At 44.6% G+C, this 15157-nt stretch overlaps 1 protein-coding gene across 1 annotated transcript in view; it reads right to left on the reverse strand.

Moving 5' to 3' along the window:
* Positions 1-502: 502 nt before the first annotated feature.
* Positions 503-15157, reverse strand: part of LOC126993961 (omega-amidase NIT2-like) — a 63248-nt gene continuing 48593 nt past the window's right edge. Inside the window, exons 5-8 of the mRNA XM_050853187.1 lie at positions 6569-6737; positions 5605-5699; positions 4783-4921; positions 503-706 (exon numbers count right to left, since the gene is read on the reverse strand). Of these exons, the coding sequence (XP_050709144.1) occupies positions 621-706; positions 4783-4921; positions 5605-5699; positions 6569-6737 (489 nt within the window). The 3' untranslated portion in view covers positions 503-620. The remainder of the gene's footprint in view (positions 707-4782; positions 4922-5604; positions 5700-6568; positions 6738-15157) is intronic.

Raw genomic sequence — 15157 nt, forward strand, 5'->3', positions numbered from 1 at the left:
CGTCCCAGCCGACACCCTCAAGATCCGAAGGATACCATCATCTAGGTCACCCAGCAGCAGGGGAAGGTCAGTTCAGGTGGCAGGCAGTGTGGCAGTCTCGTCACTCAGTTTCGGAGCAAGATGTACAGCAACTATATCAACGCTGTGCACTTGTTCCCACGACTACATCTACCAGCCCGTCCAGCCGGGCAGCACCCACCACCTGTGTCTCGCCGCCCCAAGAGCTTAGGACCTCCCTACTAAGCCTGGGTATACCTGAGTGACCCACCTCCACAAATTGCCCACCTGCACCACCACCATCGTCTGTCACCTGAACCCAGCGTCTGACCTGAGGATTAACACCTGACCTGACCTCACCGTCATCTGAACAGACCGCACCTTCCCCCGCTCTCGGCACCACCGCACTGCACTCCCCCCACCGCCCCTCCTCCCCCACCCCAAGCTCCGTCGCCCCAACCCCCCCCAACTCCCATTCCCCGTCCCTCTTCTTTTTGTACTTGTTTCATTAGCGAAGAAAAATTGTATTTATAATACGTAAATTTTCAGCTTGACGGCTGCCGCAACCAAATAAACCCTTTATTATTATTATTATTATTATAACACCTTATGGCCTCTTGTTTTTACTTGGCCGTCACCTCGTAGACGTCGTCTCGCATCTGCTTGAGGACAGGAATCATTTGTCGCACCTTATCCACGTAGTCCATGTCTGAAAGGGTTTAGGGCTTGTTAGTGCTGTTGTGGAAATGTCTCGATCCTTACTACACAATGCCGTAAGGTCTGGAATAGGGCAAAATCAGTGTGATTCCCAGTATGGCAATGTACCAAATATCCAACCCGAGATGGTCTAGCAGCAAGAGGAGGTATCATAGGACATGTAAATTTATGGCATAATTCAAATACCTCAACGCTATCTCAAGACTGTGTTTTGAGTATCAGCAGTGGCATAGTTAGGCCTGGGCTTTCGGTGCTATAGCCCCGAATGTTTTATGAATAGGCCTGGATCTCTTTTTTTTATTTTTTTATTAAGAATTGCCCCAACCAGGCCAATACAAAATGTTAATTCTTGTTAAGCTGTTAGTAATAGAAATTAGATTTCATAGATCCCATACGGAGATTATGTTTGTTCCCGTCCAGTTCACGTTCCTGTCACGTATTCACGGCCATCAGTCAGGCAGTGGTGCCACCGTGCCAGGCGCCAGCGAAGGTGGGTATCCCGGCCCGCGCACACGTGTGGGCGAGATAATTTGTTGATTGGTAGTAGCGAGCAAGACCTGTGTCTGAGGCTATGAATGTAAGCAGTTTTTTTCAAAAAGAAAGGGGACCAAGGCAATGAGGTGCAGCCTGCAAGGCAAGAGCAGGCAGAGGAAGAGTTACTTCCTGCTGTTGCTGCAACTGCAGATGAGTCATGACGGGAGACTGCCGCTGCCTTTACATTGTCTGTTAGCTTAGGTTGGTGAAGCAGAGGGCTCTTTAGCCAGCCAGCTAGTAGCCATAGTCCAGCTGAGGGGTTTTCAAACGTTTTTGTCACCAAGGCATACTAACTCCTTAAAAAAATATGGTAGTTATGTATACTATATAATGACGGGAAAAGTGTACACTGCACCGAATTGCTCCAGCATTCAGCAGTTCGAAGTGGAACGAGGGACCGTGCTTTTTCCGATTTCCAAAGGATCCAGTTATTATTTAACGAATTTCAAGAGGCAATTGCACGAGATCGAATTTCGTTGATATAAAAAATAAGTTAAAAGCATAACAGTAAAAGTTTTTAATACATCTTTAACCCTGTATTAAATAAACTTGCAGCCTGCAGGAACTGATGACATGGCAGGAGTAAAAACCAGGATCTAAATTTATAAAATGTAGTGGAGTAGAAGGCTGCATGGAATGAAACCTGACAGGCCACATTATTTACTATCGTGATATGTTGACCTAGGCTATGACAACGGGATAAACAATACGTCTATTATAAGGCTAAAGGCTGAAAGTTTTTTTTTTCCTTCTTTTCTTTTTTAGGTGAGTGGAGCAATAAAATAAATCGATCGTTCCGTTGCCGCTGGAGTGTGAACAATTAAGTTGTGGCTACCATTAATACTAATATTATTTACAAAATAAATTGCTTATTTTTCCTATTAAAAAAAGGGGTATTATGTTGAACGTGTTGGCGGTCTAATTTCCAAATACGGACAATTTTTTTTACGAGCAAAAAACAAGAGAGTTAAGTGCAGAGGTGTGCGCGGTACTGAAAAATCAGTAGTGAGGTTGCGGTAGTGCGGTACTTTTTTCCTGAGTAGTGCAGTTGCGGTAGTGCGGTCCCATTTTTTTTATTTCCCAGTACGGTACGCGGTGTGCGGTACTGCGGTAGCGGTAGTCACTATAAAAAAAAAAATACTTCAGTGCCTATCCTGGCTATCCATTGACTAACTAATAACTTGTGAGATACAAAAAAAAAGAAAAAAAAAAAAAAGAGGACTGGGGGAGGGAGAGAGGGAGGTAAGGGAGGAGGAAGGGGGGGACAGGCCGGGGAGTAGAGGACGGGAAGGGGAGGAGGGGGAGGGAAGGGAATGCAACTTTCCGAGGGAGGAGGGAGGGGACAGGGAAGGGGGAGGAGGAGATCAGCGTCAATTGACAGAGGAGAAAGTGGGGGGTGGGAAGGGAGGAAGGAAGGAAGGAAGGGTGGTGCAGCGGCAGGGATAAGGGTTGAGTGAAGGGGAAGGGGAGGAGGGGAGGAAGGGGAGGAATATTCTCCAGCGTTTGAGCGAAAACGAAAGATTACTAATATAGGAAAGTCATGACAGGAAGAGTGAAACATTATTCAAACTGTCCAACATATTAAGACAAAACACATCAACTGCAACTGTTAATTAGCGGCTACCATGGGAAAGCTGTAAGCCCTGGTGTCTCATGCCTCTGCGAAGAAACCACGTGGAAATTTCAACGTGGAGATAATATAATAATAATAATAATAATAATAATAATAATAATTTATTATTATTATTATTATTATTATTATTATTATAATCAAATAATATTGATCTTGGCTACACTGAAGAGAGAGAGAGAGAGAGAGAGAGAGAGAGAGAGAGAGAGAGAGAGAGAGAGAGAGAGAGAGAATGATAAAATAGAGAAGTTACAATGAAGTTATAAAACAGATATAGTATGTACTATGGTCTATGTTAATGTTATGCATCAGAGAAAAAATTGTGCGGGACATGAGATTGAGCGGCCATCATGTTAGTGCTTGCTTGTACTGTTGTACACTGCCATGTACAGTCATCGTCAGAGGCAGTCATGGCGCGTTATTCATTTAGTATTTAATTTTGAACAATAACTGAAAAGTCAGAATGATTGAATCACTGATTCTGATGACTGATACCGATTGACTGATTGAGTCCGACTCACTGTATATAAAAAAATAAAATAAAAACATTTATGTGAGCATGCCGCGCTGCAAATGTCTTCGATGGTTTTCTAAGTACCGCAAAAAGTACCGCAGGGTTTATTAGTGCGGTCCGCGGTAGTGCGGTATTTTCAGAAAGTTTGCGGTAGTGCGGTACTTTTTTTGTGATGCGGTAGTACCGCACTAAATACCGCACTTGCCCGCCTCTGGTTAAGTGTAAGAGTGCTGAGTTGTAGTTTTCAATCTCCTTGGTAACAATTTAAATAAAAAAAAAACTAGATGAATTTGTGAAAAAAGTGGTAGTTTCTGATTGTTAATCACTTGATGCTCACTTACTCAGATGGTCCTTATTTTACTGTAGTACAATGTAAAAATGGCCAATTGCTTTTCATCAGTTTTTAGTGCTTTGTTCCTTGCAGTAAACGTACCTGAGAATAAATTTTAATTTGAGTTGTCTGTACAGTACATTTATATGTATGACACATCAGTCTTAAGCGCTTTACAGTAATGTGCTTATGCTTTACCATAATTCGATTATGACCTCGAAAGTTTTATTATGACACACTTGCCATATTTTCAATGTTACTGCTAAATACAATAACACATAAATTGACCCTAATGTATGTCAGAGAGGCCTCAGAATTACCCAAAAACCTCCGGGCTTCTCTCGCCTACAACCACCCAGCATTTTGGGCTGGGCTTAAGCCCCCAATGTTTCAAGGTCCTAAATACGCCCCTGATTTTCAGTGCCACGTTCTTGTCTTGCAAAGCATTCTGTGACTAGAAAGTTTCAACCCTTCACTGTGCCATGTTGGAGTGCTCATCCTGTAAAAAGAGCATGTGATGTTTGGACACCGGGCACATGCTGTGGCTCCAATGCCCAAGCTGTGATGTGAGGACATGCTCCCCTGTCCTAGAAAGTCCTGCCTTCAGAGGCCACTGCCATCCGTTGAGCACTGTGGTCATTACAATGCTCTCTTGCTGCAGGGTTTGGAAGGAACTTTTCCCCCCAATGCCCAAGCTGTGATGTGTAGACATGTTCCCCTGTCCTAGAATGTCCTGCCTTCAGGGGCCACTGCCATCCGTTGAGTACTGTGGTCATTACAATGCATGTGTCTCTTGCTGCAGGGTTGGGAAGGGAGTTGTCCCAGAAATACAAATTTTGCTACATTCAAAAATTATTCCTGCACGTTGTTTGTACCTACAACTTCAATATGAGTATCTGTTTGGGACCGTATGTATATATAGACCATATGGAGGGTATGAGATTTGATGAAAAGGCACTGTAGTATGTGATGGTAAGGTTTTATTTATTGTGTGTGGAAATGACTATCAGGAACAGTCTTGAAATCCAAATATTTATTCATCAAAAAGGTCACACTCACCCAGGTCACCATAGACGATGGTCTCCTTTTCCTCACAAGTGGCGATGACCTCCCCCCAGGGGTTGACAATCGAGGAGTGGCCCCAGGTAACGAAAGAATGGTTTGTGTTGCGAGCGGGAGAAACGTTCGCCACGTACACCTGGCGGTAGAGAATTAAAGATTGAGTCTGATGGCGAAAGTTGACAGCCGGTATTCAAACAGCTGTTCAGAAGTCAAGGATGTACACAGCAGGTATGGGCGTCCCAGGGTTTTGATGTGAGTTTTTCTTGCCAAAATTATTTTGGGAATTAGGTTCAGCAGAAACAAACTAACCATACCTTAACCATAACAATTCAAAAACTGTTTAAAAGTCGAGGATGTACACAGCAGGTATGGAGGTCTCAGGATTTTAGTTTGAATTTTCTCTGTGCAAGTCTGGGGATTTTGGTTGAGTGGACACAAAATAGTAGCCATTTTTTGCTGGTTATAGGATGCTGGATTTCCTAAAATGCTCTAGTTTTGTGGACTGACATTCAATCACTTACATGATTCACATACAGCAAAACAAGCCGGATCCCATCATCACTACACACTTTTGATATTTGTTATTTCTCCAATATTACTGATATGGTGATGGTGTAAGATCCACTTCCCAACAGTAGAAGGTAGGTAAATGCATGTCATGGGCTGGAGCCACACAACTGAAGCACTAACAGCCTTGTGGCATGGGACAGGCAACGCCTCCAGCAATCATCAGCAACACAGCGGGGCTCGTGCAGTTGCCACCAGAGCACAGCCGTGTACAAGACGTCTCTTTTAAACACCAAAAGGAGCGTCACTCGCCTGGTTGTCGATGGCACGGCTTCGTTGCAGCAGCTGCCAGTGGGCCGGGCCGGTGACATTGCTGCAAGCTCCGGGGTACAGCACCACTTTGCACCCTAAAAAAATCCATGTTAAGCCTTACTTGTATGATACACATTTTTGCATTAAGAAATAAAATAGAAAGCTCACAGTCCATTTTCTATATGCAGGGGTTGGGGGATATCAGATGAATGAATCAGTCACTACATGCAGTCATTATACATTAAATTTGTCCAGCAGCCCTGCCTCCTCCCTCACCCTTGCTCCATTGGAACCTAAACTCTTTTTCACCCAACCAGTCATCTCCCATAGCTATGAAAGAGGGGAGGGGGCAGGGCTTCTGGGTCACTCTAGTGTATGCTGACTATACCTATTAGCACAAGTAAATGTATCGATTCCTTGAAACAAAGCATAAGTCATTTCCCACGAATGCCACTAGTCAGAACATCAAAAGTCTGGATTCCTGAAGGCACATCTATGATTTAAAAACAGCTGTTCAGATATTTTTAGGCAGGAAACTAGACCCCAAAATAACGATAAGAATTACAGATTAAAACTACTGCATGCCTGGCTGTCACCCACCCATCAGCCATACCAAGGAACTGCTGGACAAATTCTACCAAAGCCCTTGCCACGTGCAAAGTGACAAGCTGTGTCCCAGAACGCTAAATGGGAGTATGTTATGCACTGAATATTAGTACTAGACTGAGACCAATGCTTTGTACAAGAGGAATTGGGATGTTACGTCTCCTTGCTAACCTTGCTGACGTCACGGGATTGTGTAATGGGAACAAGCACAGAAGACGAACATGTGATTTGTAAACTTCAGCACATAACATGTAGGAGAGAAAGAGTGACAAACATAACAAAGACGCAGTAGGCAATGACAAACATAACAAGTAGTATGCAAAAGAGTTGTCAAATGCAGCACAATGTAAGCACTCACCTAACTTTGCATAAAGTCGGGCCATTTCTGGAAACCTCATGTCGTAACAGATGCCGAGACCAATCTTACAGTGGGGGAGCTCAAAGGTGGTCAAGGTGTTGCCAGGAGTGAAGAAGCTGGACTCTTGCAAGACTAGTTCACCAGGGATATTGACGTCAAAAAGGTGAATCTAGAGACAAAACATCAATTCGTAATTTGTTCAATTTGGTCAATTCAAATTTTTTTTTGTCTTTTTTTGCCCTCGAGCTGCTACTACTGTAAAATAAGTTTCCAAAATGGATCGTAGGAACAGTGAGAATTGGATCTAGGTAAACAGCCAAAACATGTGATCAAGGTGTGAGGCAGAGGAGTGAGTGTGGCAGATCAGTGTAAAAGCGCGTTCAGACCTGTGCAACCTTTCGTGCGCACAGGATGCATGCGCCTATTGCATGAAGAGGCAAGCAGAGGCATGAATCGGAGCAAGGTAAGGCATGCTTCAAGTCTGTGCGCACAGGCCAACGTGCGCAGACACATGAAGGCGCAATTTTTTCCCCATCCATGACGGGGAGACTCGTGCAAGTCGCCCGTCAGCCACGGTTTAATATACCGTGTGTTTTCTAATTTTCATGTCCTCCTTTGTATTGCCAGTATGGCGGATTGGTCCAATGAAAAAAATATAAACTTATTGAGGATTATCGTTCATCTACTTGTCTGGATGGCTAGCTCCGCAGACTATAAAGACAGGGTGAAACGGAAGGATGCTCTACAGTTCCTCAAAAATATATATGAAAAGGGACGTCATAGGCAGTCCTGAACAAAATTAAAAGCCTTCGGTCGTACTTCCTCTTCTTCTACACTCACACGTACGTGCAAGATATTTACTGACCCAGCACTCACGTTTTTTCCTTCGATTTCATCTTTGTCGCAAAATAATACCAGCTCATTGCCGTCTCGATTGTAGAGAAGGCCTGACAGCTGAAATTATGAGTCATCCAAGTAAAGCCGAGTGTCCCGCGCTCTGCAATAAAACATTTTTTTGTTTGTTTTAATGCATATCTTTGTGAAAATATATTTTTTCTGTGATAAATAAAGGTTTTCCAAATTAATATCTAATAAACATTATCAAAATAGACATAAAAAAGAGGAACTAAATAAGATATAAGGAGAGGGAGAAATATTCACACACAAAAATATAGAAATACATTGACAGTCGTAACTGGGTACTCCTATTAGTTTGATTTTTTTTACCGAGGCTTCCCCGCCCCCTGCTGCTGACCCCCTGAATCCCCCCGCCCCAGAAGGAGAGGCCCTCTTTCCTTCTGCCCCGGGAGAGAGTAAGGCCCACGGTATGGACACCTCAGAGACTGCAGACGTTCCTGTTAACCAGGGAAAGGTGGACAGGAAGCGACGGAGTTTGCTGTGGCCTCTCAACACACGTCAGGACACGACGGCTGCCAAGCACTTGTGGTTCATGGGTCTCCTCAAACAGCACCCAGAGGCCAACCCGCTGTTTAAGGAAGGTCGAAACGTTCCCGACATCACGGTGGATACTGGGCCGGTGTACGATCAGCTTGTAACGCAGGGCTTTCAGGTGAAGGTCCCCAGGTGAAGGTCTCCAAAAACTGTTCTTATTCATGGTGTGCCCATCTATGTAACTGTCAACTGCTTAGCTTTTGGACCCTTCTTTTCTTGTATTTTAATTTTTACTTTTTTATTTAATTTACATTAGCTTGTATTAAAACAACTCTTTTATCACTCATTAATTACTCCATAAATGATCTCACCGTCTCGTATCCCTGGTAGCGTGATCCGGCTTAAGTTGTTATTGGAGACTGGTGTTCGGGGATAGACAAGGGAAAAAGAAAATATACATTTATTTAAAATTAAATGAAAGTAATTGCCTTACGCAATATTCTATGTTCAGACGATCATAACGCTGGCATATTCAGCAATGGATGCAACATATGACAAACGAAATGTCTTTAAACATAATACTACAATTTGTGCTCAGTTGTTGTCAATAATAATAAGACTCGTCATTCCACAAGCAGTGGTTTGTTTCTCTCTGCTTACATCACAATATTTAAATACTCTCCTCACATCCTGATAACACATTCCTATAGTATAATCTACTACAATTTCACGGAAGCACCAAATTATACCACACCCAGTGCTTTCTATCTTTGCTTTACATCGCAAACAAATAATCACAATCCTGTCCCACTCACAATCCTACAACACATCTCCTACATTATAATCTCCAGGACAAAACAATCGGTTTCCCTTAGATTCTCGAATTTCTACTCACGATCAAGATCACAACAGCCATTCTCAGCTGAGTGAGTAGCAAGTCTGCTTGAAGCGAGTGCAAGGCTCGGTCTGCCCATATCACTGTTGTCTAGGTCATATTTTTCCTTGCTTGAGGCGGAACTACATCTTTGACACGCCTTCATTTTCTACATAACCAGTAGCCAATACTTCCTGTCAACAACCATTGGCTCGCTCATTATGTTATATTGTTTACTTCTCCTACTATTTGTGATTTCACTCTTAAGACACTCCCACAGTGACTTCTCTTTTCAATTATTCGCTTATAGCATTTCGTCACACCGCACGTGACATGTTAGAGTCCTCTTGAATGGTTATCCACACTTCCTGACCACGCCTACTGGGTATCTGTTTTCTGTATGTGGGTCTGGGTATTTTCCATAACCTCTCAGTAGTGTTAGTGCTTATCAGATGTTTACGACTTTGTATATCTGACTAATTGCTTTCCTTCCCTCTCCTATCATATTTACAATTCCTGTCTCCATATCTCCACTCGGTATTTGCCTCTGATTGGGGTCACTATTAATTAACTGTGCTGCTATGGTCGTCTTCTGTTTGTCCATATTCTGGGTCCCAACAAGCCATTGCTCCGGGCTTTCTGTCACTGAGGAGGCGTTTTGTGGGTCAGGTGGCACACCCACAACTATCTGCGGACTGGGCAGGAAACGGGTCACTCCTTACCGACTTCAGCCTGACCTCTGCCAACAGTGCAGTCGCTGGGGTCGTAAGGACTGGCGGTGTAGATCCTTGCCTCGGTGTCGGTTCTGTGTTGGCCGCCACCACTCGGAGGAGTGTAAAAAAACGAATCGAGGACGGTGCCTCCTTTTCGTCTCGGTGCTTTAATTGTGGTGGCCCTTATAATGCCCAATCCAGTGTGTGTCCGGAGAAACCTCGACGATCCTCCGCTGGCACTGTCTCTGAGTCCTCACCTGCCCCTGCATTCCCCGCTGGGGGTCCACTAGTTTACGCTCCTACTGCTGACCTCTCTACTAGTATCCTGCTCACCCTCCAAAAGGAAATAAGCAATCTCTCAGCTGTCCATGCTTAAGTTTCTGAGCGCCTCACTGCTGTGGATGCTCGCCCTGTTCCCCCTGCTCCATGTCACCCTCCTGGCCCGGCTCCTGTGACTGCTGATGCTGATGGAGGGTCCCGTTCTCTACCGTTCTCGCCGGCAGCCGATCCCCTGCCGCCTCAGGCAGCACCCAATACTTCTCTCGGTCCAGTTCCTCCTGTGTAGGCTACAGGGACACATGTAGCTTCACCCGCCTCCGGCAACGGTGCCCAGATTGTGGGTGACTCTGGCCTGACCGCAGTCTACTCTCGGATGGATTCGCTGGAGACTGCGGTAGAGGGCATGCATTCTGCGATGCAAACCCTCTTCGCCAACAGGCTCGGCAGCGATAGTGGGGTGACTTCTTGGGGCAGCTGCGTAAGATTAAGACACTGCAAAGGATTTGACTCCATGTCAACAGGGTCAGGGGCAAACCCAGGTCTCAAGTAGCTGCACCCACACTTATGGTAGTCTTAGTGCATCCTATGATCTGGTGGTGATGCGGCTGAGGCTGGGCTAAAGATATTACTGGGAAGTCAGTGGGGCTGACACTGTACCTTGTAGCTTGTGTGCCAGGCCAGGGGGTCACATGCTCAAACACTATGTCCTGCAATGTCCTGCTCTTAGTGCTTACCGCCCACAGCGCCACTGGGACCTGCCTGAGCTGGTGGGCTGGTTCGTTAACAATAATGTTCTTTCAGTTGTGCTCAGTGAGTATCCTGCATTTGCCCCTAGATTGTAGTTTATATGTTCAGTCCCTTATGTCTACTCCCCTGCCTAAATCAAGGCCTTTATTTTTTTAGCACTTGTCCCCTACCATTGTATACTTTTAGTTTCCTGTTGCTACTTCCACATGTATCCTTAGTTGTATTGTGTTGCCTTCAGCTGCGATCCTCTGTTTTTATTATCTGTTTTCGAATTTGGTTATGGCCTATTAAAGCCGTTTTCCACATGGTCTGTGATGAGTGGGCTCTTAGGGAAATAGTGATGAGACATCCCACCGCTTATGCCACTAGTGTGTTGTAAAGCTTCGGTCTTTAAGCTGTGAGGTACTACGAGGGTGTAATGTATGCCTCCATCAATTGTTTCCCTAGTATATTATATAATCTCATCCCCTATTTCAAATTGCTGCAAGATGGTTTTATGGTAACGTTTAGTAGGGACAGAACCTCCTTCCAGATATTCAATAAGGCATTCCTTAAGTGTCTCGAAAGCCGATTGACATTGTTCGTTCCAGTTAAAGCTTTCCTTGGCCCGGGTGAGGTTAGTGAGAGAGGCGGCTATTTTTGCAGTTATTTACATGTTTTCGATAGAACCCGGCCATTCCTAAGAATCTCCTGACTTCTTTTACTTTAGTTGGGGGTTTCATTTCTAAGATAGCTTCTACATTCTCAGGATTAGGTCGGCTGCCCTTTTTTGAGATCTTGTATCCTAGGAATGTGACTTCCTTCTTCCCAAATTCGCATTTACTTAAGTTTAGTTTGACGCCATTCTCAGTGAGTAGGAAAAAAACCTTTCTCAGTCGGCTTGTTAAGGTAGAAAAATCTGGTGCCCAAATGATTAAATCGTCCAAATAGTTTTTAATCCAGCCTTCTTTAAGCAGGGGAGATAGGAGGGTAGCCATATGGCGAGAAAAAATCGCAGGGGAGCAGCTGAAGCCAAACGGTAGTCACCTGAATCTATACAAGGTGACTACATCACTGAAGGTGGTACCGTCCCTGCTGTTTTCATCTAATAAAATTTGAAAATAAGCCTCACGCATGTCAAGGGTGGCATAAAATTGCTGGCCCGCTGCTTGTTCTACTAGCTCTTCCAGTCTCGGCCAGGGATAAACATCAGTACTAAGGTGCGTGTTAACGTGTCGGTAGTCCAGACATCAGGCTTATTCACTAAGACAATGGGTGAAAGCCACGCATATGTCGACTTCTCAATGACTTCCCTATTCTCTATGTCTTGTAACATTTCCGCTATCACCTTTTTTGCCTGTTCAGGGTAACGATATCTAGGGCCTCGACTCGGTCTCGGGTCGGCTACATTAAGTTTCGCAGGGGGGCCTGCCATTAACCCAAGTTCACTTTTGACCAGAATGAAAAGTTTGGTGTGGTCTGGAATGGCTGGATTCAGTTCCTCCTTTTGTTCATGAGTAAGATGGTTCCATTTCTGCTGTTTTATAATTTCTGCTAGTCGTACTGTTCTGCTACCCTGGATGTTCACTTGATCGGTTGTTGGGAGGAGGTCATGTTGAATCTCCCGGGTGTTCCGGATAACCTCGGCCGTGTCACTCGCATGGTCTGGTTCGTCGTCGAGGTATTTATATAAACCTAATAGCGTTCCCGGTTTGAATCCCTTTACTGTTTTGGTGTTGTTAACGAAAGGAAGGTAGATGGTGTTTTGCTCTTTTACTTTAGTTAAGTAAACTGTTTTGACTGATTTTGGGTTGAGGATGAACCAGCAAGGTGGTATTTGGGTTTTCCTTTACCTGGATAGGGATAAATTGTGAGGTATAGGGTTCCATATGAAGAGGCTTTGTGAGATTTACCCCTTTAGGGATGTCGCCGTGGGCTAGGGGCAGGGGAATGCTTCGTATTCTCTCTACATTCCCTTTCCGTCGTCTTATGTGACCAACTACGTATGAAGCATTACCCCAGACTATCTCGTCCAACCTTCCGTTCCATTGAAAATGAGCCTTCCCTAAGATGTCAGTACCCAGCAGTAGCTCTGCATCAAGGTAACTGTTTGGGACTACTGGAACCCATTGTTTGTGTACATGATCGTTACCTACCCCGATTTCTAACCAAACCATGCCAATAACTCGGAGAGCTGAACCCGTGACGCCTCTTAAACGAGGTATGTTGCGTCTTTTATTTATTTCACTCCCTAGTTCATTTGCAGCCGATTCTTTGATAAGGGTATGACCATTACCCGTGTCTACTACCACTGCTCTCATGATTTTACTGATGATAGCCAAACTGTGTCCCTGTGTTAGTCATGTTCGGCTGGCTGATTGACCTGGGCAGTTTTTATTTCCACGCCAGCATCCGTACTTCTTGCAATCGAAGCAAGTACCACGCGTCGGTTTCCGCCAACATTCTCTCGTTCTCATCGTGACTGACGGGTTGAGGTTTGTAATTGTCCTACCCGTTCTGTTAAGTTCCTAATCTGCCTTTTAAGTTGTTCTACCTCGGAGGATTCGCTGGATGTAGCATTTGGTTTAGGCGTATCGTTAGGGTTGGGTGGACGGTTCACAGGTGGTGATTCAGTGGCCGTTTTTCGCTCTTCTCTAACTCTATATAGATAGGATGCGTGGGTAGCTTCGGGCCACTGGCGCTCATGTTCCACTTGATCAATTAATTTATTTAATGGGTAGTCCTCATCCAGGAATCCTTCTAATTTAGCTTTTGATTCGGGAGTCAAGCCGTGCCACATTTTCCTTTTTATTGCTTTGTCCGCGTCTCCAGAGTGGCATACTGGCAAATGAAATTATTAGTAATGGCCTGGGGCGATGATGCCCAGTCATATTTTAGGGAGTCTATTTCTTGCCATGCTCATCAAAATTTACGTCGGTGGAGAAATCAGTTTTTAATAATTTTTTAAGGTCTTCCCATGTGATACATTGATGTTGGGTCTGATGGTTGTGAATGAGAGCTGCTAGCTCAGAGCTTACTCGCCCTTTTGCTACTTGCATCCTTCTCAGATCGTCGTCGCTAACCTGCTCGACTAGTTCAAAAAATATCTGGAGCTGTGTGGTTGAATTGAGCCCTTGTAGTTGGTTCAGCTCCAGAATAGGATGTCTCGCGGTTTGGTATTCCCTGTGACTGGCCGTGGGGGAGTTTGTAACTGCGCCCCGAGGCTTTCAATAACTTCATTCTGCCGGGTTAATACATCTTTGAGGCAACTTACTTCCTGCTCTAAGGCATCTATGTCCCTTGCAAACCGCCTATCGGCCGTGGGGTCTTGTCCTGGCGGGGGTTTGGTTTCTACTAATTGATCGTATGAACCCCACCTCCTCGGCAGTGGTTTCTCGGCCATTTTTGACAATGTGACTTCTCACGATGGGTGAGATGTAGTTCAGGGGTCCCAGGTTGAGGCTCGATCCTCGTTTTACCGTCGGTACGGGTGTACGCTCCAGTATCCTGTTACCATTCCGTACCTACACCTCACTCATCGGAGTCATCCTCTCCCATGAATCCCTGGATAACCTTTTTGAATTTCTCTTCGATCCTCATTCGACCGGCTTCGCTCCAATGGACTCCGTCCACTGATAGCTCATCCACAAATTGCTTGTTGTTAAATTGATGTTTTTAAGGTCTTTCTTAATTCGGTTACTAATCCCGCACTGAATTATCTTATACTGGTCAGGGGAAAGATTTCTGGGTTGGAGTCTAGGTTCAATTTGACATTCATACACTACAGCCTGGCAGTTTTCTTCAAACGCGTGACAAATATAATTAATGTGGTTGAAAACAATTGCTGGGTCAGTACTACTAGTGATATAATTGCTTCCGAACCACAAAATGGTCAAATCATGTTCCCACTCGAGCACTTCATTCATACGTGGGTCGTCAAAGAACGAGCGAGCTTTGCCTCCGGGGGCACGGGAAATCCTGACGTTCTTTCCTGGCAGTTTAAAGAAGAGACAATGTCCCCGTAGAGCTTATTTTCTCTTTTTCTTCTTTTTCCCAACACGTCCTCTGCGTGTATCGAAACACACGAGAAATTAATCAAGACCAGAAGAGGGTATTCGCCGGCTGCCTGGGATTGAACCCGCGACCAGCGTGACGGGAGAGCCACTCCTTACCGAGTCGGCCAAAGAGATACCCCACTGGCTAAGTGGGTTATGGGAGGCTTGTTCATCAGGCATAGTCGTTGGGATGGCATGTTCCTCCCTTCTCCTTTGTTGTTTACTTGCAACAATGCACTATCAATCAATATAATGGCCACATGGATCTCAGTGTTATGGTATATTTATCGTTATATTTTTTTAGGAAGATATATTCGTATATTAGCAATGAAATAGTTTACGTTTATAATAATAATACCTCTATGTAACTTGTAGTTGCCAGATAGCAGGTGACTGAGTTGCCTAGCATAGGGATGGAAGATCAGCTTGTTGGACATAGTAATAGTAACGACACCGTTATGAATGTCAAAAGAGATGTTTAGAAACGGTGACAAATCAAAATAACAGGATTGTACCCAGTTACGACTGTCAATGTAGCCTATTTATATAA

Source organism: Eriocheir sinensis, unplaced genomic scaffold, assembly GCF_024679095.1.
Source record: "Eriocheir sinensis breed Jianghai 21 unplaced genomic scaffold, ASM2467909v1 Scaffold7, whole genome shotgun sequence".
Classification (NCBI taxonomy): Eukaryota; Metazoa; Arthropoda; class Malacostraca; order Decapoda; family Varunidae; genus Eriocheir; species Eriocheir sinensis.